Source organism: Heterodontus francisci, chromosome 24 (assembly GCF_036365525.1).
Source record: "Heterodontus francisci isolate sHetFra1 chromosome 24, sHetFra1.hap1, whole genome shotgun sequence".
NCBI lineage: Eukaryota > Metazoa > Chordata > Chondrichthyes > Heterodontiformes > Heterodontidae > Heterodontus > Heterodontus francisci.
In genome coordinates, this window is record NC_090394.1 from 66,591,262 (window position 1) to 66,614,000 (window position 22,739).

Here is a 22,739-nt window from a genome sequence, read left to right on the forward strand (position 1 = left end):
CCTCATGGTTTCTCTGCCCTCTTGAGTACTTTGTTTGTCTCTGCAGGTTCCTGTAAATGCTGTTAGCAGCTCTGGTGGGGTGCTTCTGTGTCTGCATTTACATAGGAGGATGTGGGGTCGAACCTTTCAAACATTTCGGGGTTGGCTGACAGTAGGGGTTTCCATTTGGGATTCCTGCTGGATTTCCTTAAACCTGCCCTCTTTGTCCCTTTTTCCCTGTTCCTTTCTAACATTTTGCCAGCCTTCTGCCTGTTTGGTCCCTTTTTGTTCTCGGCATGGGTCCTTTACAGTTCGCCAGCCCTTTGTTGGTGGGTCCTCCAAACCGATATAGGACTTAGGGGTGCAGATTTCACTGGAGGTTGGTGTTTTCCCACAACCTGGCACATGTGGCAACTCCCACAGTACTACACTACATCTTATGGAGTTTTGGCCAGTCAAACTGCTGTCTTATGCGGTTTTGGTTTTTCATAAACTGACATGTACAGCCACCATAATCTCATGGGCCATTCTTAATATTTCTCTCCTGTACCTCTGCGGCACCACTAACTGGTGAACCAACGTCAACTCCTTGCCCTCAGGTCTGTGAGGAGAACTCCACTTCCTCATCAGTACCTCATTCTTTAAATAGTAGCAATCAGGGATTCCCTCTGCTTCACTTTCAGACTGGGCAGCCTGTGCTAACTCTTGCAATACTGGGTCAGCTCGCTGAGCCTCAGCTAGGGAAGATTCATTTAATTCATTCCCTGGGTCTCCTAATCTTCCAAAGTCTCAGACAGACAGACCTGGTCATCTGCCTGCAGTACCAATTCAGTCTCCTCTGGGGGAGCTGGTTTGATCATGGCCTGATTTACTACACATGCAGGGAAACTGCAGGGGACCATCTCCTGCCACTGCCCTGTCTATCCGACCTCCTGCAGTCTTTCTTTCACTACTGAGGAAGCTAACACCTTCACCCCTGCCAGATCATTACCTAGGAGCAGGTCAACCCCATCCACAGGCAAACTAGGGACAATCCCTACAGTCACCGATCCCAAAATTAGGTCGCACTCCAAGTGCACCCGACGTAAAGGTACAGGCATACACTGCCCTCCAATACCATTCACCACCATTCTGGTGTTTACTGCACTCTCTGGGGGAAAGGTCAGGCCTTTTCCCAGTAAAAGGGATCTAGTGGCCCCTGTGTCCCTGAGGATTACTATGGGCTTGCTTGCCCCACTCGAGGGTTATGAGGTGACTCTCCCTTCAGACACAAAATCCTGATAACCTTCAGGAATCCTATTAAATTTTCCTGCACTTGTAGCAGTATGCTTCCTGGGTCTTAGTATTACTGCAGTTAAAGCCACAGCTTGTTCAGCTGTGCTTTCCATCAGGGTCCTTTCTCCTTCACTGAGCAGGTGTGCCCTGATTAACCCTACAGGTTTTCCCTTTAGTTTCCAGCAGCCAGCTCTTAGATGCCCTGCTTTATTACAATGGAAGCACACTGGTCTCCGGGTCTCACTCCTACTTACAGCACTATCCTTTTTGGCTGAGGTGGGCCCCCTGTGTCTCCTGCTTTTCCTTCTCTCCCAGGACTGCTTGGGCTTCTATCACCTTCCCACCTGTTGTCCTTTTTGGATTTGTGGGGGTGACTAGGAAAGGTTTTCCCCTGGGGAACTGATTTTTAAATGAGACCTGCGGCTTGCTGGGCTCTATGACCTTTCTGTTTCTCAACACGTGTCTTTATGAAGAGTGGGAGAGAGTTTTTAAATTCCTCGAGCAAAATTACCTGTCTGAGATTTTCATAGCTGGGCTGTACTTTAAGAGTCCTCAACCACTGGTCAAAAGGCAGCTGCTTATTTCTCTCAAACTCCAGGTAAGTTTGATCAGCTTGCTTCTTGAGGGTTCTAAACTTCTGGTGATAGGCTTCCGGTACTAACTCATATGACCCGAGGATAGCATTTTTTGTCGGTTCATAATTTGATGAACTCTCATCTGGCAACAGGGAATAAACCTCATGGGCTTTGCAGCAGGAGAGTCCAAGCCTCAGCTGGTCACTTTAACTGCCTTGTAAGTCTTTCAAGATACAAAAAGTGCTTCCATGTCTCCCTCATTGAATTTTGGAATCAATTGGGAAAATTTTAACAATTCTGTACCCAGCCTTGAATTACGATTCTCCAAATTGGCCATGCTTTCACTGGGGTTTCTCTATTGCCCCCTAGTTAACTCAAGCCTCCTCAGCTCTCTCTCTTCGCAATCCTTCTGGAAGACTCTATTTCTCTCTCTCCCTCTCTTTTTCTTCATGTTCCTTCTGCAAGGTTCTTTCTTTCTCTTTCTCTTTCTTCAAATTCAAGTTTCCTTTGTTCCAAGTGTATCTTTGCTAGCAATACCCTGTCGGAGTCTACTTCTAAACAAGTTTCTATTTCTTCAGATTCAAGGGAGAAATGGTTGGCCACTAATCTTAGGAGTTCAGACTTTCTAGCCTTGGCACGGACAGTGATCCCACACTGCTCAGCCATTTTCCTCAACTCCTCCATAGACGGTGCTTTTAACTTATCCCAAGTTACTTCATCCTGGCTTGGGAGCTACTGGCTTCAGTCGCAGACATGTTAGTATTCGAGCACAGACAACCACAAGAAAACCCGTATTGAAATCTTTTCTGTTTTTGATTGGGATCAATTTGATTTCCCACTTCCAATTTCTCATTTGTCTGTCGGTCAAATCCAGATGCTAGCCCCCAAATTTCTGTTACGACCAGATGAGAAAGGGGTCTAGGGGTTTCCTGTCAGCCTTTGCCTGGTTTGACTGTAACAGGGTTTAATTTTTAAAACACCATTTTTTTAGCCCCCCCTCAGTGAATCATTGTTCACTGCTCTCCAATTGTAAGGCAAAGAAATCAACCAGACAGGTTTGCTTAGATTTAAACAAGGTGTAAGTTTATTAACCTTAAAGCTCTAATTCGGTTAAAACCACTAGGATTATGCGACGCAACCACATTAGCACGCATACGCAATAAACACACATGCAGATAGAGACAGAAAAGGAATAAGAATAAAGGGGAAAAGTTTGAAGTAATAGCTGAGGTACATTTACTGTCCTTTGAGTTCGTTGTAGAGTCTTTGATTGCAGTTAAATCTTGCCGTTTCGTTTGGGTCCGTTGCACACTTTCAAACTTGTTTCGCTGTAGGAGTCTTCTCTCTTGAGGTTTAAGTGGCTTCAGTGGATTTGGAAATTCATGAGAGAGAAAGCCATGGAGAATGATCTTCCTTCTCTTATGTCTTCAAAGCAGTCTCTTTCCTCAACCTGTCCTGTGAGCACAATTCAAAAACCTTGGGCCAGCAGGTTAGTCAAGTGACTATTTTTTTTAAACAAACTCTCCTGCATTTTTGTGGATTCCTTTCATCTTAGCAGACATCCGCAGTGGTGGTGGTGGTGGGGGAGAGGGGGGGGGGGCGGTGGAATGGAATGCTGGCTTTTTCCACCTTCAACGTCTGGTGATCAAAATCCATTTGGGTTAATTGGATCAGGGAGCAGTTCCATTGTCTTTTCCTAGGCAACTGTCTCTTAGAATGCAATTTTTTCCACCCACTGCTGATCTCTTTAAACAATTCATCTCTTCAGTCCAGCAACAGTTCAAAATTAATGTTTCATATGATGAAATTAATATGCCTCACTTGTGGCAGGTGGGATCTTCATGACACAATTGATGCTAGACCAATTGTTAATTTTAAATCTGAGATTGATGGAATACTTGTTATCCATAGGTGTTAAGGGATAGGGGGAAAAGGCAGATATATGAAGTTCGATCATAGATCAGCCATGATCTAATTGAGGGGCCGAATGGCCTACTCCTGTTCCTATGATCCTAATTCTGCTCTATACTCATTTCAGTCTGGGCAGCAGTTGATGCTACAGATAGGATTGCCAACCGTCTAGGATTGCCCTGGAGCCTCCAGGAATTAAAGATTAATTTCTAAGACACTGTTGCGAGCAAATCAAGAGAAATAAAAGATTTTAAAAAATTATTTGACACTTTTGTTCATTATTTGCATAAATATCAGACAAGGGAAAAAGGCTGTTTTCCTGACATTGAAGAATCATCAATTGTGTGATGAGGCATAGGAAGTAAAGGTGGATATGTTGCACCACCAATAGTGGGAGTGATTATGATTAGATTAGATTAGAGATACAGCACTGAAACAGGCCCTTCGGCCCACCGAGTCTGTGCCGAACATCAACCACCCATTTATACTAATCCTACACTAATCCCATATACCTACCAAACATCCCCACCTGTCCCTATATTGCCCTACCACCTACCTACTAGTCTATACTAGTGACAATTTATAATGGCCAATTTACCTATCAACCTGCAAGTCTTTTGGCTTGTGGGAGGAAACCGGAGAAAACCCACGCAGACACAGGGAGAACTTGCAAACTCCACACAGGCAGTACCCGGAATCGAACCCGGGTCCCTGGAGCTGTGAGGCTGCGGTGCTAACCACTGCGGCACTGTGCCGGGATGGGGCAATTGGCAGCTGGAGGTTGGCAACCCTACCCACAAATGGTTCGTAGAGGTGCCACATTGATCTTAGCACTTATGCTCTGAGTTGTGGGGAGGTAAAATCAATTAAGGTTCTCACTCTTGATTGCTCTGTAGTGGATTTTGCTGCAAAGTACATGTGTGTGCAATGGTTGATGAGAGGTTCAAGCTGTGATGTTTAAGCACACCACAGTGACCGCTGATAACAATGAAATGGGAATAGAGTGAAAATGGTACTTGTAGAAATTTACCTTAGCTGGAAATTCAGTGGTGAGTTAGGAACATTCATTCAAAATCTCTTTTATGTTTTTTTTTTAGTTCATTCTTGGGATGTAGACAAGGCCAGCATTTATTGCCCATTCTATTTGCCCTGAGACTGCTAGCAGCAAATTTGATACAACTGAGTGGCTTGCTGGGCCACTGTAGAAGGCCCACTGTGTGGGACAGGAATCACATACCCAGACCAAGTAAGGACAGCAGTATTCCTTCTTTAGTGAGCCAGTTGAGCTTTTACAATAATTCCACCATTTCATAGTCACGTTTACTGATATCAACTTTTTATTTTCAGTTTTTTTTTGTTGAAAAAACTGAAAACAGAATGGGACAGGGAAGATAAAAGGAATCCAAAAGACCAAGGTAGATATTGATGATAGTGGGATAATTCCCAGGAAATCCAGTTTCCATGAGATGTACACTTAATATGTTTGCTGACCATTGATCACTTGATGTGGTAACTGTGATTTTTCACCAATCCCAGTTTCATTTTTCACCTGCTTCCTAAAAATTGTATTCAGTGAAACGTTAGCTTTTTAAAAGATATTCTCAATATGCAACCTAAATTTTAATTTAGCTCGACCAGTTTCTCAAATTCCTTTACCTTATTTTTGTGCAACTCTGTCCACCTTGCTACCAGTGGCTTTATAATTTAAAAAATACTCTTTTGCCTCCACTTTCTTCTAACAGCATCTTTTTGTCCAGTTTCCTTAACTCACCCTCAAAAATTTGCCTTTTTAAACTTGCATGTTTCTACATCCAACATTTTTCCATCATAAGGCTAACTCAAAACCCCACCATATTGTGATCACTGTTGTCAAGGTATTCTCGAATTTTTGACATACTCTCCCATCTCCTTGCTATTATAAATAATTTGAGCTCCAAGTAGGGTTGCCAACGCCCCAGAATTGCCTCGGACTCCAGGAATTAAAGTCTAGTCTTCTGAATACTGCTGTGAACAACTTAGGAGAAAAGTCATAGGGGTGTTAAAAAACACTTAAAAATTCTAATGCTTTGGTTATTAGTAATAAAAATATAAGAAGGGAAAAGAGGTTGACTCACTGTCAAAAATCATCCAATTGCACAACGAGCTGTCTGCTCGCTTTCCAATTGGCATGGGAAGGCAGTGCTCCATGAATATGGTTACCTTGGGTGACCAATGACAGGAGTGTGGGAGCAGGGCAGTTGGAGGTAGAAGGCCATGTGATGACACCTCCAGGAATATGTCCAACCAGAGTTGGCAACACAAGCCCTTTGACCAACTGTTCTATGTAACAATCAAATAGTGTGCCCAGAACTATGTTTTCATTCTTACTGCACTGTTTCATAGATTTCCCAAGCTTTACATCTCTTACAATGAATTAACCCACATAGTCGTGAATATCACATAACTATCTACTTTTTACTGAAATAACAAAAGATTTAATAGTCAATGTGTATTGCAATCAAAACAGAACATTAACTAAAGTGATTTCAGGGAACTCATTGTTCTGCTTATAGGAATAATCTGCTTAGGGAATCAAGAAGTCCCTAACCCAAAGCAATTCCTTTAAGGGAGAATACTTCTAATTTCGGTTTCTGGGCCTTATCTGAAAATATAGCGACATTTAGTGGCAAATATTATGTACTGCAATTTCTCCAGCTCCTTTGATTTATTGTTATGAAGCATTTTTAGTCCTGTTTTGGGCATTCAAATAGTTCCCCTTGGCTGTCTCTCAGCATTTGGGGTACATTAATCCTTCAGCCTAGATGACTGAAAATGATATAAAACCAAAAAAGTGCTGGAAATACTCAGCAGGTCTGGAAGTATCTGTGGAGGGAGAAGCAAAGTTAACGTTTCAGGTCAGTGACCTTTCATCAGATTTAAAATGATAGTTTTGTCTGGTCATTCCAGAGCAGCAATCAGTAAAGCAAACAAAATGCCACACTATTTTGTAATATCAGTAAAATATTAGTTTTAAGCAGTTATGCTTAAGTTTTATAATGCACTTGTTAGACTGCACCTTGAATACGCATTAGTTCAGGACAGTGAAGCACAAGCTCTAATTGCAGACCAAGTTATGTAGGACAAAGCAGACTTTTCAGCCTTGAAAGTTTACAGGAACATTCAAAGTGAAATCATGACTGTAGGCCAAGTGGGTCACAGTTATAAACTATGACCTCTTCTATCACCTCACCTTTATTACCCAGATGAATGAGAATGGAGTCATCTGGCTCTACCGTTCCCTATCCAGTCATAGCCAGAGCATCTCCCGCAATAGCTGCTCTTCCACTCCCGCACCATTACCTCTGGAATCTGTTTTCTTTGGTTGAGTGCAACTTACTCTAAGCAGTAATTTTTAAAATTCTTTTATGGGATGTGGGTGTCACTGGCAAGGCCAGCATTTGTTGCCCATCCCTAATTGCTCTTGACAAGAGTGGCTTGCTAGGCCAGTTCAGAAGGCAGTTAAGAATCAACAACATTGCTGTGGGTCTGATTCACATGTAGGCCAGACCAGGTAAGGAAAGCAGATTTCCGTCCCTAAAGGACATTAGTGAACCAGATAAGTTTTTATAACAATCAATGATAGCTTCATGGCACCATTACTGAGACTTATTAATTAATTGAATTTAAATTCCACCAGCTGCCATGGTGGGATTTGAAGCCATGTCCCCAGGGCATTAGCCTGGACTTCTGGATTACTAGCCCTAGTGACATTACCACTATGCCATCTCACTGTAGAATTTTGATTGCTTATATATTTTATTTGCATATTGCCTTTGATTTATTAGCTAAGTACCAACTCATAGTTTCTTAGCATTCTTGCATCAATTGTCATGTATAGGGAGTCTATAAATATTTTAGACTACAAAGGATCTTTGTCAGGTTAAGCAGGCAAGCAGAATTCAACTTAAAACAGGTTTAGCTAGAAACTCTGACTTACTGTCTGTTAAGGAAAATGTGTTTAACTCTCCAGATAGTAATAAATGTGATTTCCAAACCTTTGTAGCAACATTCTGCATACACTCTAGAGAGCTTAAAACATCCAAGGATTTAAATTCTCAGGATAATTACATCTTTTTGGCCGAGGAACACTCGAACTTTGCTCAGAATCATGTACTTTCATATTAATTCATTTTCTGAAACTGCAGTGTGTCTGGTGCGTGTACAGGGCAAAGAACTCGGAAATGATAGATCAGATTTAATTCAGGTGGAAAAGTATCCTCCTATAATTTTGAGGTCAGTATATTATGCAAAACTTCACAATACACTTGGAAAAGTTGATTTTATAAGAACATAAGAAATAGGAGCTGAAGTAGACCATTCGGACCCTCAAGCCTGCCCCGTCATTCGATAAGATCATGGCTGGTCTGCCCCAGAGCTCAACTCCTCTTTCGTGCCAGCTCCTCTTATCCCTCAACTCCCGTATATTTCAAAAATCTACTTCCTTTTTAAATACTTTGTGAGCTAGCGTCCACAACTGTCTGGCGTAGAGAATTCCAGACATTCACTACCCTCTGAGAGAAGAAATTCCTTTGCATCTCAGTTTTAAATGAGTGTCCCCTTATTCTGTAACTATGTCCCTTAGCTGGAAATGTGGAGTAATCATTTCAGCCATGGACTTATTGAATGGCGGAGCAGGCGCGAGGGGTCGAGTGGCCTACTCCTGCTCCTAATTTGTATGTTTATATGTATGTATTTTCCCACCAGTGGAAACATCTTCTTAACATCTACCCTGTCAAGCCCCCTCAGAATCTTGTCCGTTTCAATAAGATCACCCCTCATTCTTCTAAACTCTAATGAATAAAGGCCTAACCTGTTTAGCCATTCTTGATAAGTCAACCGATTCATCCCTAGTGAATCTCTTTTGAACTGCCTCCAATGCCAGTATATCCTTTCTAAAATACGGGGGCCAAAACTACAGTACTCCAGGTGCGGCCTCACCAACACCCTGTACAGTTGTAACAAGACTTCCCTATTTTTAAACTCTAACCTCCCAGCAATAAAGGCCAAAATTCCATTTACCTTCTTAATTACTTGCTACACTTGCATGCTACCTTTTTGTGTTTCATGCACAAGAACACCCAGATCCCTGTGCTTCACTTTTTTGGAATCTCTCTCCATTTAAATAGTCTGCCTTTTGATTCTTCCTACCAAAGTGCATTACTTCACACTTTCCTAAATCAAACTCCATCTGCCAAGTTTTTGCCCACTCACTCAACCTCTCTATATCCCCTTGCAGATTCCTTATGTCCTCATCACAACAGGTCCTCCCACCTATTTTTGTATTGTCAGCAAATTTGGATATATTACACTCTGACCCCTCCTCCAAGCCATTAATATAGATAGCAAATAATTGAGGCCCTAGGACTGATCCTTGTGGCACTCCACTAGTTACGTCTTTCCAACCCGAAAAAGACCCATTAATCCCGACTGTCTTCTGTGAGTTAACCAATCCTCAATCCATACTAATATATTACCCCCAGTACAGTGAGCTCCTATCATGTGCTATAATCTTTTATGTGGCACCTTATCGAATGCCTTCTGGAAATCCAAATGCACATCTACTGGTTCCCCTTTATCAATTCTGCTTGTTACATCCGCAAAGAACTCCAGCAAATCTTAAATATGATTTCCCTTTCACAAAACCATGTTGATTCTGTTTGATTGCATTAAGCTTTTCTAAATGTCATGCTATTTCTTCCTTAATAATGGACTCTAGCATTTTCCCAATGTTAGGCTGACTGGCCTATAGTTTCCTGCTTTTTGTCTCCTTCCCTTCTTGAACAGGGGTGTCACACTAGCGATTTTCCAATCCGCTAGGACCCTCCCGGAATCCAGTGAGTTCTGGAAAATTTCGAACAATGCCTCCACTATTGCTGCAGCCACTTCTTTTAAAACCCTTGGATGCAGGCCATCAGGTTCTGGCGACTTATCTGCCTTTAGTCCCATTAGTTTGTCAAATACTTTGTCCCTCCTGATAGAGACTGTTACAAGATCTTTCCTCCCATTAGTTCCTTGCTTACCTTACATCTGTGGGATATGTATAGTGTGCCCCACCATGAAGACCGATGCAAAATATTGGTTTAAATTATCTGCCATTTCCCTGTTCCCCATTATCAATTCTCCAGTCACATCCTCCAAGGGTTCCATGCTCACTTTACTCTCTTTTTATATATCCGTAGAAGCTCTTGCTGTTTATTTATTTAGAGATACAGCACTGAAACAGGCCCTTCGGCCCACCGAGTCTGTGCCAACCAACAACCACCCATTTATACTAATCCTACATTAATCCCATATTCCCTACTACATCCCCACCATTCTCCTACCACCTACCTACACTAGGGGCAATTTACAATGGCCAATTTACCCATCAACCTGCAAGTCTTTTGGCTGTGGGAGGAAACCGGAGCACCCGACAGAAACCCACACGGTCACAGGGAGAACTTGCAAACTCCGCACAGGCAGTACCCAGAACTGAACCCGGGTCGCTGGAGCTGTGAGGCTGCGGTGCTAACCACTGCGCTGCCCCAGTTTGTTTTTTTACATTTCTTGCCAATTTACTTTCTTAATCAATTTTCTCCCTCTTTACTAGCTTTTTAGTCACCCGCTGCTGGTTCCTGAAATATTCCCAATCCTCCCACCCATGACTTGTTCCCCTTGCAATTCCTTATTTCCACCCAAACTGATTCCACATGATGATCTATTGCACCTATATCACTACTCACCACCGCACGGATACCTTCCTTTATTAACAAAGCTACCTCATCTTTTCCTTTTTGCCTATTTTTCCAGAACATCAAATACCCTTGAATAGAGTTCCCAGTCTTGGTCACCGTGCAACCATGTCTCTGTAATAGCTATCAAGTCATATTCATATATTTCTATTTGTGCCGTCAAATCATCTATCTTGTCACAAATGCTGCGTGCATTCAGATAAAGAGCCTTAAGCTTTGACTTTTTACCATTACCCCCCATTCTGGTTCTAATTTCTGCTGCACTCTTCTGCTTATATTTTCTGCCCCTTCCTGTCACACTTTGATTTACCATTCACCTCTGCTCTGTTTCTTTTGATTTTTTAAAACTTCCCTTCAATTGAACCCTCCCCCCCACTAATTAGTTTAAGGTCCTACCTACAACCCTAGTTATACAATTCGCCAGGACACTGTTCCCAGCATGGTTCAAATGAAGCCCGTCCCAACAGAACAGCTCTCTCCTTTCCCAGTACTGGTGCCAGTGCCCCATGAATCAGAATCCATTTCTCCCACACCAATCTTTGAGCCATGCGTTTAACTCTCTAATTTTATTTACCCTACGACAATTTGCACATGGCTCAGGTAATAATCCAGAGATTATCACCTTTGAGGTTCTGCTTTTTAATTTAGGCCCGAACTGCTCGTAGTCCCTCAGCAGAACCCCTTTCCTAGTCCTACCTAGACCACAACAACTGGTCCCTTCCCCTCCAAGTTCCTCTCCAGCCCATATGTCCTTAACCTTGGCACCAGGTAGGCAACACTGATGCAGAGAACAATATCTATTCCCTGAACTATGCTATCCCCTATTACTACTACATTTCTCTTTTCTCCCCCACTTGAATAGCACTCTGAACCACTGCTGTGGTAAGTTCGCTCATCCTCCCTGCAGTCTGTGCCCTCATCCACACCAGGACCAAGAACCTCATTCCAATTGGATTATGGCACTGGCTGAGGCTCCTCCAAAGCTAAATTCTGGATCCCCGTACCTGCCTCACTCACAGTAACACCCTCCTGTCCCTGACCACAGGCCAAATTTGATGTAATTAATCTAAGGGGCGTGACTGTCTCCTGAAACAGTGTCCAGGTAACTCTCCCCCTCCCTGATGTGTCAGAGTCCGCAGCTCGGACTCCAAATCATCAACTCTGAGCCGAAGGTCCTCGAGCAGCCAACACTTGCTGCAGATGTGGCCGTGGATCGCACTGGCATCCACCAGCTCCCACATACTGCAGTTGCAACACATCACTTGCCCAGCCATCGCCATTCTATTTAATTAATTAATTTGGATTTTAAATATTTGGATGTTTAATGCTATGTTCGATTTAAATTATATTAAATGCACCTGTTTAAACAATCAATTTTAATTAATACTGCTAGTCCTGCTGTGTTTATACTCATAACACTTACTGTTACACTACCACGATTGAAAAAAATTTAATTATCCAGCTCCTAATTTGAACCTATTATAGATTATATATAGTAAATTATAAATCCACCTTAGTTTTTATACTAATGAATCGATCAAGTCTTATTTCATATTTGATTAACTTAGATTAAATTAAATGCTTAAGATACCAGATTTGAAAGGTTAATCGTTAGGCTGTTTAAGGATCCAAAAGCAAAATACTGCAGATGCTGGAAATCTGAAATTAAAGAGTCAGAAATAAAACAACACTTTACTGCCTTAAAGTCTGGATAGTACCAATCTAACTTGGAAAAATAGAATGGAGTTATGTGCTTCAGCTTCATTAATGTCCTTTAAAGAAGGAAAACTGCTATGCGAGACTCCAGTCCTGCACCAACTGACTCAACTGCTCTCTGAAGTAGCCTAACAAGCCACTCAGTTGTATCAAATTGCAGTGGCTCACAAAGGCGGCCTATAAACAACTTCTCAGGACAACTCGGGTTCAGCAATTAATGTCGGCCTGGTCAGGAACACCCACATCCTAAGAATGGATAAAGGGAAAAAACATCAGCTCCACTGCTTTCTTTTTAAATACTTATCTCTCTCTAGTTATATATTCTTTCAGTATAGATGATGACAACAGCCAAGATGGCTGAACAGAACCCATGAATTCTGCTGTATTTACTATATGCCAATTATATTGGCAAGTTTCTGGGTAATGCAAAACTGACATTTTGCCTAAGTCGATGACCCCTGTCATCAATCCCTTCTGTAACTTCTTCACAGCAGTACAAATATTTTTCTTCCGTGTAGCAGGACAGCAAAATTACAAAGAAACATTATGATCAATTGTTAGTGTTCTCCAAGTCAATAAAGAAATGTTTCATCTAAATCTAGGAAAAGAACTACACGTTAGGCAAACAGTTAATTTACAACAGCAGCATGATGAGGAACATGATCTGAACATATACAGAAGGTACAACATACACAGAATTCACTTTTTTTTCTTTATTGTCCAAGTACCTTTTAAAAGATAATTGTACAAGTCAGCACACTGAAAGATGACTGAAACCAGGTAACTAAATCTTCTGACGTGCTGCTACTTGAAGACATCATCTTTAGTAAATGTACATATTTACAATGGAAACCCTTAGAAAAAAGGGAAATGCAAAACCCGTGAATGCAGGGCCACATAAAAATCCCGCTGGACACCAAATGCAGGAGGAGAAACCATACTGCAGATCCCTGGATGAGGAGAGCTATTCCTCAGTCATGGGGGTCACATAGCGTCGGACAGGTTAACAGCATTGAATATAAAGGCACTCTGTGATGTACTTTTATTTACACAATACCTTTCTGAAACACAAATACCATGTTTTAGGCTGTTCCTTGGACTTCGGATTTTGGGAAAATTTGTAACTAATTATCCTTTCTGTGTAACAGATTGAAGACCCGTCATTAGTTTTAAACCCAGTTTCTACATATTTCGGCAGCCAAATGGCAGTAAATGAATCTGGGGGAGGAACAATGCCACCAGAAGGAAGGTTGGGTGGCAGAGATGGGGTAGCGGAATGACTGTTTGATTGTTTACATTAATAAATTGGCATAGTGGTGAAAGCCCAACTTGTGGTGTGAAGTTTTAAAACCAGAATCGATGCCCTTTTGACAATTGAGAGTAGGAGCAGAGACACCTGTTATAAATAAAACAGCATATAATGGGATTTGACATGAAAATATTTTTCTCTGGCAATTCCCAGTCTCAATATCCTAATTAAAATCATATTAACAGTAACTTTACTGTATAGGCCTTTTCGCCCCCATGAGAAAGTTTGTCTCAAGAAATGAACTTACTAATTTAGTTTAAAAAAAGACAACATTTAATGCACCATTAGAATTTCAACTGGGTAGCAATAACTGTAGCAGATGGATTTGCTTATGGAAAAAACAGAAATACCCAAATACCAAATGTTGTAAAATGACAGTAATTACTGAGCATTTAGAATGAATAGTTTGGCAAGCATAGGATTTGTTTTTTGTTAGCCAAGAGCAGCATTTTATTGGCTGAGGGCAGTTTAAGTCCTGCAACAGTGTAGCAATAGTTCAGTACTACAGAATGCATATAATTTTAAGGATGTCGCCAGTTCAAAGATTGAAAAAACATTCTAGACACTTATTTGTGATTTATTAAATTAGCTGCAAGATGTTGTGTACTCCATGAAGAATAAACTGAATGGAGGACAGATGTGATGAGAATGGCTTTTTTGGTCTCCTTGTTAGACCCGCACCAAATTTTGAAAAATATTCAAATTTTTGATTGCTCCAAAACTATTCTGGGGTCATTAAACAGAAGTCAATTTAAACAAAATTTCAGGTTGCAGAAAAATAAATATGTATTTGGCTTTGCTTCAAAGGTGCCACACAAAAATACAATTGGTGCCTTTTACAGAACATATTGCTGAAAATGTTCTTGGTTTATATAGATATTGGAGATCTATACTACTACAGATCAATGTTAACACTGCATGCATCTGTATTAGTTTGGCAATGGGAACAGAAGAGCCACATACCACTTACATTGTAAGTTCTACACTCAGTCCTGACAACATGGTTGATGGTTCCACAAAAAAAACTGAAGTGTTTTGACTACCATGTTGTGATATCAGTTCATGCTGAACACAGTTTGAGCATTAAGTGTAAAATATTGTAACCAATTTAGAGTTTGAATCTCATTTCAGGATGCTGACAGACAAAACTGTTACACAAGTTTTGGGAGTTGCTAGGGTAAATCAATCCCAATGCAATATAGTCACAAGTGTTCCATCTGCTTCAACAGCAGTAGCATAGTAAAATGGCAACATAACTTATCCAAGTTGTTTTATGGTTGGTACTTGGAACTAATTAGCTCGGATTAATCAGTTTCCATTTTCAAACTTGAGTTGTGTGCTGGAACGTGTAGAAACTGGAAAGCAGCATCACCATTATAAGTGCTAGGTACCAACAAAACATTGGTTGAGGCAGGTGGCGGTGAGGGAATTGATACCAATCACTCCTCAACATACACATTCCTATTATATTGGGTCTTATGAAACTGTGCAACTTTTTCATATGAAAAGGCCTATACAGCAGTATTTGCAAGGGTGGCCTATGTAAACTTTCTTGATGGACATTTTGTCCTGATAAGACAACAGAATCATTGATAATCATCCATTCTACATGTGGAATAATACCTATCAATGGTTTGAAATACGGACCAAATAGCTATTATTACAGATGGCTGTACACATTTGGTGAGCTCAAGTACCTGTATGTATGTTTTAAAACATAAGAGCACTGTTACATTAAAAATGCTATTTTCTTCAGATTACATTATATCAAAAATATGCAGCTTTAGTAAACAGTTTCATATTACAATTTCTAATACAATTTTACAATGCTACATTACACCGTTTTTGAAATATACTGATAAAGAGAAGATAGTGCTGCAAACATTCCCATCAAAGGACTGCAATGGCAGACCTTGGTGTTGAAAGCACCATTTTTTCTGCTGTAACGAGCAGTTGTAAAATAACCCTGTGGAGAGTTGGAAGCCTTAATATGTCAGTATGATACATTTTCCACAGTTAACCACTGTGACCCCCAATAATGCATTTCGAATACTCCAAGCAGCTGAAACTTCTCTTGTACCATTACATACTCTTCATGGTCATCTCGCATTTAATCAATTTTTTCCACTTTTCCAATAATTTTCTCCTCAAAAATTGGCAGAATTGCTTCCTCATCACGCACCTCTTCAAATACCACCCCACAGTCAAACTCATCACTTACTTTCTTGAAATAATACCTGAAAAGCAAAAAAAAAATTGATAAGCTTTCTCAGTATACCATTAAACTTCACTACTAGCTGTTTGAATTTCTAAGTTGTGAATTTTAAAAACAAAACCTTTTACACAAAATTGACATATGACAGCACTTTTTCTTAAATCACAAGGTTCAATAATGTTTTTGCAACTATTATTGATATTTTCTTCCTTTAATTGAAGTTTTTCCATGCCAGGCATTTTATCCATGGCAGAAAACAGGTAGACCACTTCCCTTTGCGATTACCTGACTGTAAAGCTGATCAGAAGCTCATTCTGTGGAAATTGTGGACCCTGTAAAACTTTTACTTCTCTGATCTGGTTTGTTAAAATTCTGCAGTGATGGAACAGACCTGTTTCCCAGCTTCTACCAAATTAAGTCAAATCAAACAACTCAAGGCGAGCCTCAGACTGATTCATGCTCCCCATCATAGTTGATTTAATCCATCCAGTGAGATGTACCTATATATACTACTACTCACCTTAGTGGAACTTTTGAATGCTGAAGTGAACTGAGTCATCTCCATTTTTTGGGACTCTATACCATGCATCACAAACTTCTATAGTTCTTTTGATGTTACAAGATATGAAAATTCAACAGGCACAAGAACACCAAGGTTTGCAGATCCAAATCTGCAGAAATTAATTATTTGAATGTAGATATTACTGGCTATTTTGTTTTTTAATTCAGCGGTACCTAATTATCTTAGACTGTAGTAACATTAATTATGGTCACATCGAGTATCCAAACTTTTAGTCTTCTTGGGCAACTTTGGCCATAACAGAGAGCCTCACAGGCACTTTCAAAGGTTAAAGCAATGCTCCCATTAATTTGCATAATGCTGCAGATAATCAGATTTTGGTGTTATTTAGGATTTCTCTACGAATGAAGCAACAGCGTTAAAAAAACAGCTTTTTCAAAACATCCAGATCCATGAAATTTAAGCCAGATAAACCAGCAAGTTAAGAAATGTGTCAAATAGAACTAATTTGCTTAGACTTTTATAGGCTGGATGACCAGGGCTCCCAAGCTGCATATGTTTGGACAATCTAACATTAAATTGTAGTAGTGGCTTAATTTCAAAAATAAAAGAATCTATGCCATATGGATGGCCTCATTTAAACAAAGAACTTCAATCTGCAAGTTCTGAAAAACATTCTGAAAGGAAGTTTGAAACACCCAACTTTCTTGCAGATAAAATGTTCAATACACTTCTGCATAAGGACATTACTGTAAAAAAAAATGTAATTTTATTTCTTCCCCCTCCCCAAGTAGCCATTTATTTTCTAATATCCCTTTTAAGTGAAATTGATTTGGACCTTTCCATTGAGGTGATTGGCCATCAATCTATCTTCACTACAGCAGAAATCTTCAGTTTGGACACACGTACGTACCTGTAATTGCCCTTCTTAGTCAACAGCTCCTTGAACTGTCCCAACGTGACCACACGTCCTTTAACAGATGTTCTGTATGGGATTGGCTCCCCACAGAAGTAGTAGGCCACCACAATGTTATCACCAGGCTGAGATACACCATTTGCTGACTTCTTTTGAGGTTTATGCCTATAGTGGAAAGACAAGATCATGATGAGCTTCCTTTCACTTCTTCATAAAGTACTGGTAGAATGTCTGCAGAAATAAGGCCAAGTTGCAGAGCTCAAACGAGTCACCATATTTTTGTTTGCATTTACTAAGGAAGCCAAAAAGATTTTGCATAAATAATGCCAACTAATAAGACTGACACCCAAAAGACAACAAAAGTCATTGGCTGCATTGAAATATCAGGTTTCCAACACCTCTCAAATTCATGGTTTGCTATGAATGCAAGCACAAAGCAAGTTGATAAAGATAGTGTCATGCACTTGAATTAATTCAGTCATGTCATATACTGTTACATTTTGTTGCAATTTGAATTGCTGAAACATGGTTTTGCGCTGTAAAGTAACAGGTTCTCATGAGAAAGTGTTGCGATTACCAGAGTGTATTTTCACAATTAAATTCGTGCACGCTGTCAGTGAATGATTTTATGAAGACCTGTGTTAAAGGCAGCAATTTGAATTGCTCAAAATAATGAAAAAACAGAATTGTTACCCCAATGTTTAAACAAATCAATATCTTTTCTCAATAAACATCACTAAAAATAAAACTTACCTTCCTGGAACAGGCACGAAGGGCTGAAAGGCCTCCTTCTGTGCTGTAAGATTCTGATTCGATGAGGTCCTCAAGTAATAATCCTGACCCAAAGAGTCAGATTAAGGACTCAATCTTACTTTAAAAAATCTATCACAGCAATGCTGAAACTTAACTAGAGAAAAAAAAAAGCTGATGCAAATCTGTCTGCTTCATATCCTTTCAATGTTGACCAATGGCCCCTTCCATTGAGTCTTTCCAACAGCTAAGCTGTATCTGGCTGCTCCACCACACTCTAAATACAGCTTGGCATTAGGAAAGTATCTGCTATCCCAACTGAGAATTATATTGTACACCAAACACACTATACACCTGTGAAAGTGTGAACAAAGTTATTGGTAACTGAACTAATTATTAAATCTTTATTGCTGACATTTCATTTAATTTGTTCTAAACTGTATCCATAATTTCCAAATGGTAGCTATATATTATTGAACACAATAGCAGTCAGCAGTGCAAAAGCGCAATAAAAAGGCGAACAAATAGTATTCCCCCCAGCGAGAGTCCTTTGAGGAGAAAAATAAAAATCAGAAAATGTTTATTTTGCGTTACTGGGTACCCTTTGTGAACTGATGTGTAGCAGTATTGAAGTAGGTACAGAAATTACTCCACCCACTGGATTGGAAAATTAATTTCAGGCGGGAAGCCTCAATGGAGATGAAAGTGGAGCTTAAATGATCAAATCAGATTAAAATATTTTAAATTACTAGAATGCCTACATAATCCTTTTCAGTGATACAAGACATTGTGAACATTCAAAAATGTAAACAATTGTCATTATACTTTTAATGTATAAAATTGAAGCTTCTCTAATTAGACGAGATTAATTAAGAAACTGATTACATTAAGATAATTGTGTGGAAAATACGATCTTAAAATGACAATTTCAAATCATTTTTAATTTGTCATGTCTATAAAAAAAATCCAGATCACAAATAAGTTCTTGCCAACAATTATACAAATTTTAAATCAACTGGCATTAGATATTATGCATGTGTTTGTTACTACTTCTAGTAAATAGTTAATGTAATAGTTGTGTATTGTATTTAATGTTACACATTTTTAACCCATATTAAAAAGGCCCAGGTTATCAACCAGCAAATGGAAACATCAAGTAGCAGTGATGGAAAAGCATGCCCGTCAATAGTTTGCTTCGTACTTTCAATAGTATTTATGAAAGTTATTTTTTGCAAGAGCCGGAAAATCTCCAGCATGGAAAATATTGCACACTTAGCCTTCTTTGATACCTAGTTGCTCTTAAGCAATTGTGTAAATATTGCTAAACATACTTAAATTCAAACTCATGCCTTTTCTTTAATCTTGGTCACTAAACTTAATTTGGAAACGCCTTCCCATCACCTCAGCAAAATTAGTTTACTGGTAAGATGCAGTTACTGATTTGTTTCTATAAGATGGGTTTACAGGCAAAACAGGTTGTGTAAACTGCACTGCATTTGGGGAACACGACACTTAAAGTACTATTTTCATTCAATTTCCTCATACACAGCTACAAGATCCAGTGATAACACCTGATGGTATTTTACAGCAATAAATCCAACGTTAATCCAATGTGCATGGAGTTAGTATAAAATATTCATGATGCTATTGCAACATATTTGACAAGAACAAAAATTTAATAGTGTTAATATGAAAAATATACTTTATATTTAACTAAAATTCAGTGTAATTAAAATGCAAGGCCCAAGTACAAACTAATATCTAAACCTAGAATGACAGAGAATACATCAACAGCAGCAGGACGTACTCTGACTCAGAGAGATCCATGTCGGAGACGGCTGGTACCACATTCAGCACTGGAATACATGCAGGCCTGATAGAAGTGCGACCCCGTTGGATAACTTCTTGCACATACCTGCAGTGTCATGGAGAATAATCCTAGGAATTAGAATGCTCCACTCCAGCTACCTGTTTGCTATCTCCTTTCTCAAAAACAGCGATCACTACAATCAAGGTGCAGACTTTGACAATCTGCTGCCTTACAGAGAGATAGAACTCGTGTTTCATTTTAAGTTATGGATTTATCTTCTTGTCTATGTGATACTACTTTTTGGCTAAGTGTAAATTCCAAAATTTCTACCTAAACACACATCAAACTGGAGGTGCATGAGAATAGCCAGGGACATCAAGTGATTTCCATGGATTGTTAACCCTGTGCATGGAAACATCATGGGTAATCTCTGTGGATCAATGTGTTAATTCTAGACACACTTGAGAAAAGACACTACACTTCCACAGATTGGTCATAAATTAGAACTTAAGGTAGATATAGAATTTAACACTTAATGAACATGGTCACTAATACTTAAAATTAAGCATCTAATTTTGGCTGTTAAATATGGTTCAGTAATAGGTATTAACTTATTTAAAAAATATTCTGAACTGAATTTTAGTTATCTTTCTAAATTTTGCGATAATCATCTTCAATCTGCACCTGATCAAAACGATACAGAAGTTATGCAAGTTCAAACAAATGAGCACAAAAACAAATTAGAATTAAAATAGCTTTGAAGTAGCATTTAAGTTTTCTTTTTAAAAAAATTCAGTCTAACTGTGCATTTAGGTATTTTGGTGAATCAAGGCGTTTGTGACTGCAATGTTCCACCACCGGGCAAGCTTTCAATTTCTGTGATGTGATCAAAGGGAACATTGGGTTGAGGGTTAGAGCTGACGCAAGTCACACAAATCCAATAGAATATCAGGTATGCACAGGCATTGACAGAGGTCTGTCAGTATTTGTTAGGAAACAATGATTGTTACTTAATCTGGGGTGGGGGTGGAGGAGGAGAATAAAACAGCCATTTTATTAAGTTTGATGGCCAACACATTTATTGCATAAACATCTGGGCTGGAAATTCACATTGGCTCAGCTACACAGGAGGGGAGGAAGAGGAGTGGAATAGTAATAGGGGATTCGATAGTCAGGGGATCAGACAGGCGTTTCTGTGGCAGTAAACGTGACTCCAGGATGGTGTCAAGGTCAAAGATGTCACTGAGCAGCTGCAGGACATCCTTCTGGGGGAGGGTGAACAGCCTGAGGTCGTGGTCCACATTGGTACCAATGACATAGGTAGGAAGAGGGAGGAGGTCCTGAAACAGGTTTTAGGGAGTTAGGAAAGCAATTAAAAAACAGGATCTCCAAAGCAGTTATCTCAGGATTACTCCCAGTGCTACATGCGAGTGAGCGCCAGATTTCTGAGGCATTGTGGCCGGATTCTGGGGCAGGTGGGACTTGTGCAAGATGGAAGGGCTACACCTTAACAGGACCGGAACCAATATCCTCGCAGGGAAATTTGCTAGTGCAGTTGGGGAGGGTTTAAACTAGCTTGGCAGGGGGGTGGGAACCTGAGGGGTAGCTCAAATTGGAATGAAGTAAAGCTGGTAACAGGAGGTAGAAAAGTAGCAAGTGACATTAGAAGGCAAGTGAAAGAAAGGCGAGCATCAACTAGGCTTAGAATGCAGAATGTCAAGACGACAAGGTTAAGGGCACTCTACCTGAATGCACGCAGCATTTGCAACAAGGTAGATGACTTAAAAGGCCAAAATAGAGGTAAATGGGTATGATCTAATTGCCATCACAGAAACGTGGCTACAGGGTGATCAAGACTGGGAACTGAATATTCAAGGATATTCGACATTTAGGAAGGACAGGCAAAAAGGAAAATGAGGTGGCGTAGCACTGATAAGGAGGGATAGGATCAGTACATTAGTAAGGGAGGATCTCAGATCGGAAGAACAAAATGTGGAATCTGTTTGGGTGGAGTTAAGAAACAGCAAGGCGCAGCAAACATTGATAGGAGTTGTTTATAGGCCACCAACTAATAGTGGTAGTGTGGGGCATGGCATTAATCAGGAGATTAGAGAAGCATGTAGCATGGGTAATACAGTAATCATGGGTGACGTCAATCTGCATATAGACTGGGTAAACCTAATGAGCATTAATGCTGTGGAGGACAAGTTTCTGGAGTGTTAGGGATGGTTTTCTAGAGCAGTATGTTGAGCAACTGACTAGAGAACAGGCTATTTTAGATCTAATATTATGTAATGGGAAAGGGCTAATTAATAATCATGTTGCAAAAGAACCTTTAGGGATGAGTGACCATAATATGATAGAATTTTACATTATATTTAAAAGTGAGGTAGTTCAATCTGAAGCCAGGGTGTTGAATTTGAACAAAGCAAATTATGAAGGTATGGAGGGGGAAATTGGCTGAGGTGGATTGGGAAAATACATTAAAGGTATGACAATACATAGACAATGGATAGTCTTTAAAGAAATATTACATCGTTTACAGCAACTATACATTCCTTCAAGGCACAAAAACCCCAAAAGTAAAGGCAGTCAACCAGGGATAACAAAGGAAGTTAAGGAGTGTATACGATTAAAAGAACAGGCCTATAAAGTTGCCAGAAATAGTAGTAAACCGGAGGATTGGGAGGATTTTAGAATACAGCAAAGGAAGACCAAGAAACTGATAAAGGGAGAATAGAATATGAATGTAAGCTAGCAAAAAATAGAAGAACGGACTGTAAAAGCTTCTACAGATACATAAAAAGGAAATGTTTGGCTAAGACAAATGTGGGTCCATTACAGGCAGAGTCAGGAGAATTTATAATGGGGAATAGAGAAACGGCAGAGAAGCTAAATGATTACTTCACGTCTGTCTTCATTAAGGAAGATACAAGAAATCTCCCAGAATTAGAGATCCAAGGAATTAGGGGAATGAGGAATTGAAGGAAAAT

At 39.8% G+C, this 22,739-nt stretch overlaps 1 protein-coding gene across 5 annotated transcripts in view; it reads right to left on the reverse strand.

Moving 5' to 3' along the window:
• Positions 1-12,925: 12,925 nt before the first annotated feature.
• Positions 12,926-22,739, reverse strand: part of axin1 (axin 1) — a 132,685-nt gene continuing 122,871 nt past the window's right edge. For 4 of the 5 annotated variants that reach the window (XM_068056465.1, XM_068056461.1, XM_068056462.1 and 1 more), the window contains exons 9-11: positions 19,744-19,851; positions 17,184-17,351; positions 12,926-15,772 (exon numbers count right to left, since the gene is read on the reverse strand). In XM_068056465.1, coding sequence (XP_067912566.1) covers positions 15,646-15,772; positions 17,184-17,351; positions 19,744-19,851 — 403 coding nt within the window. In that variant the 3' untranslated portion in view covers positions 12,926-15,645. The remainder of the gene's footprint in view (positions 15,773-17,183; positions 17,352-19,743; positions 19,852-22,739) is intronic. The other variant, XM_068056466.1, reaches the window with a different exon arrangement.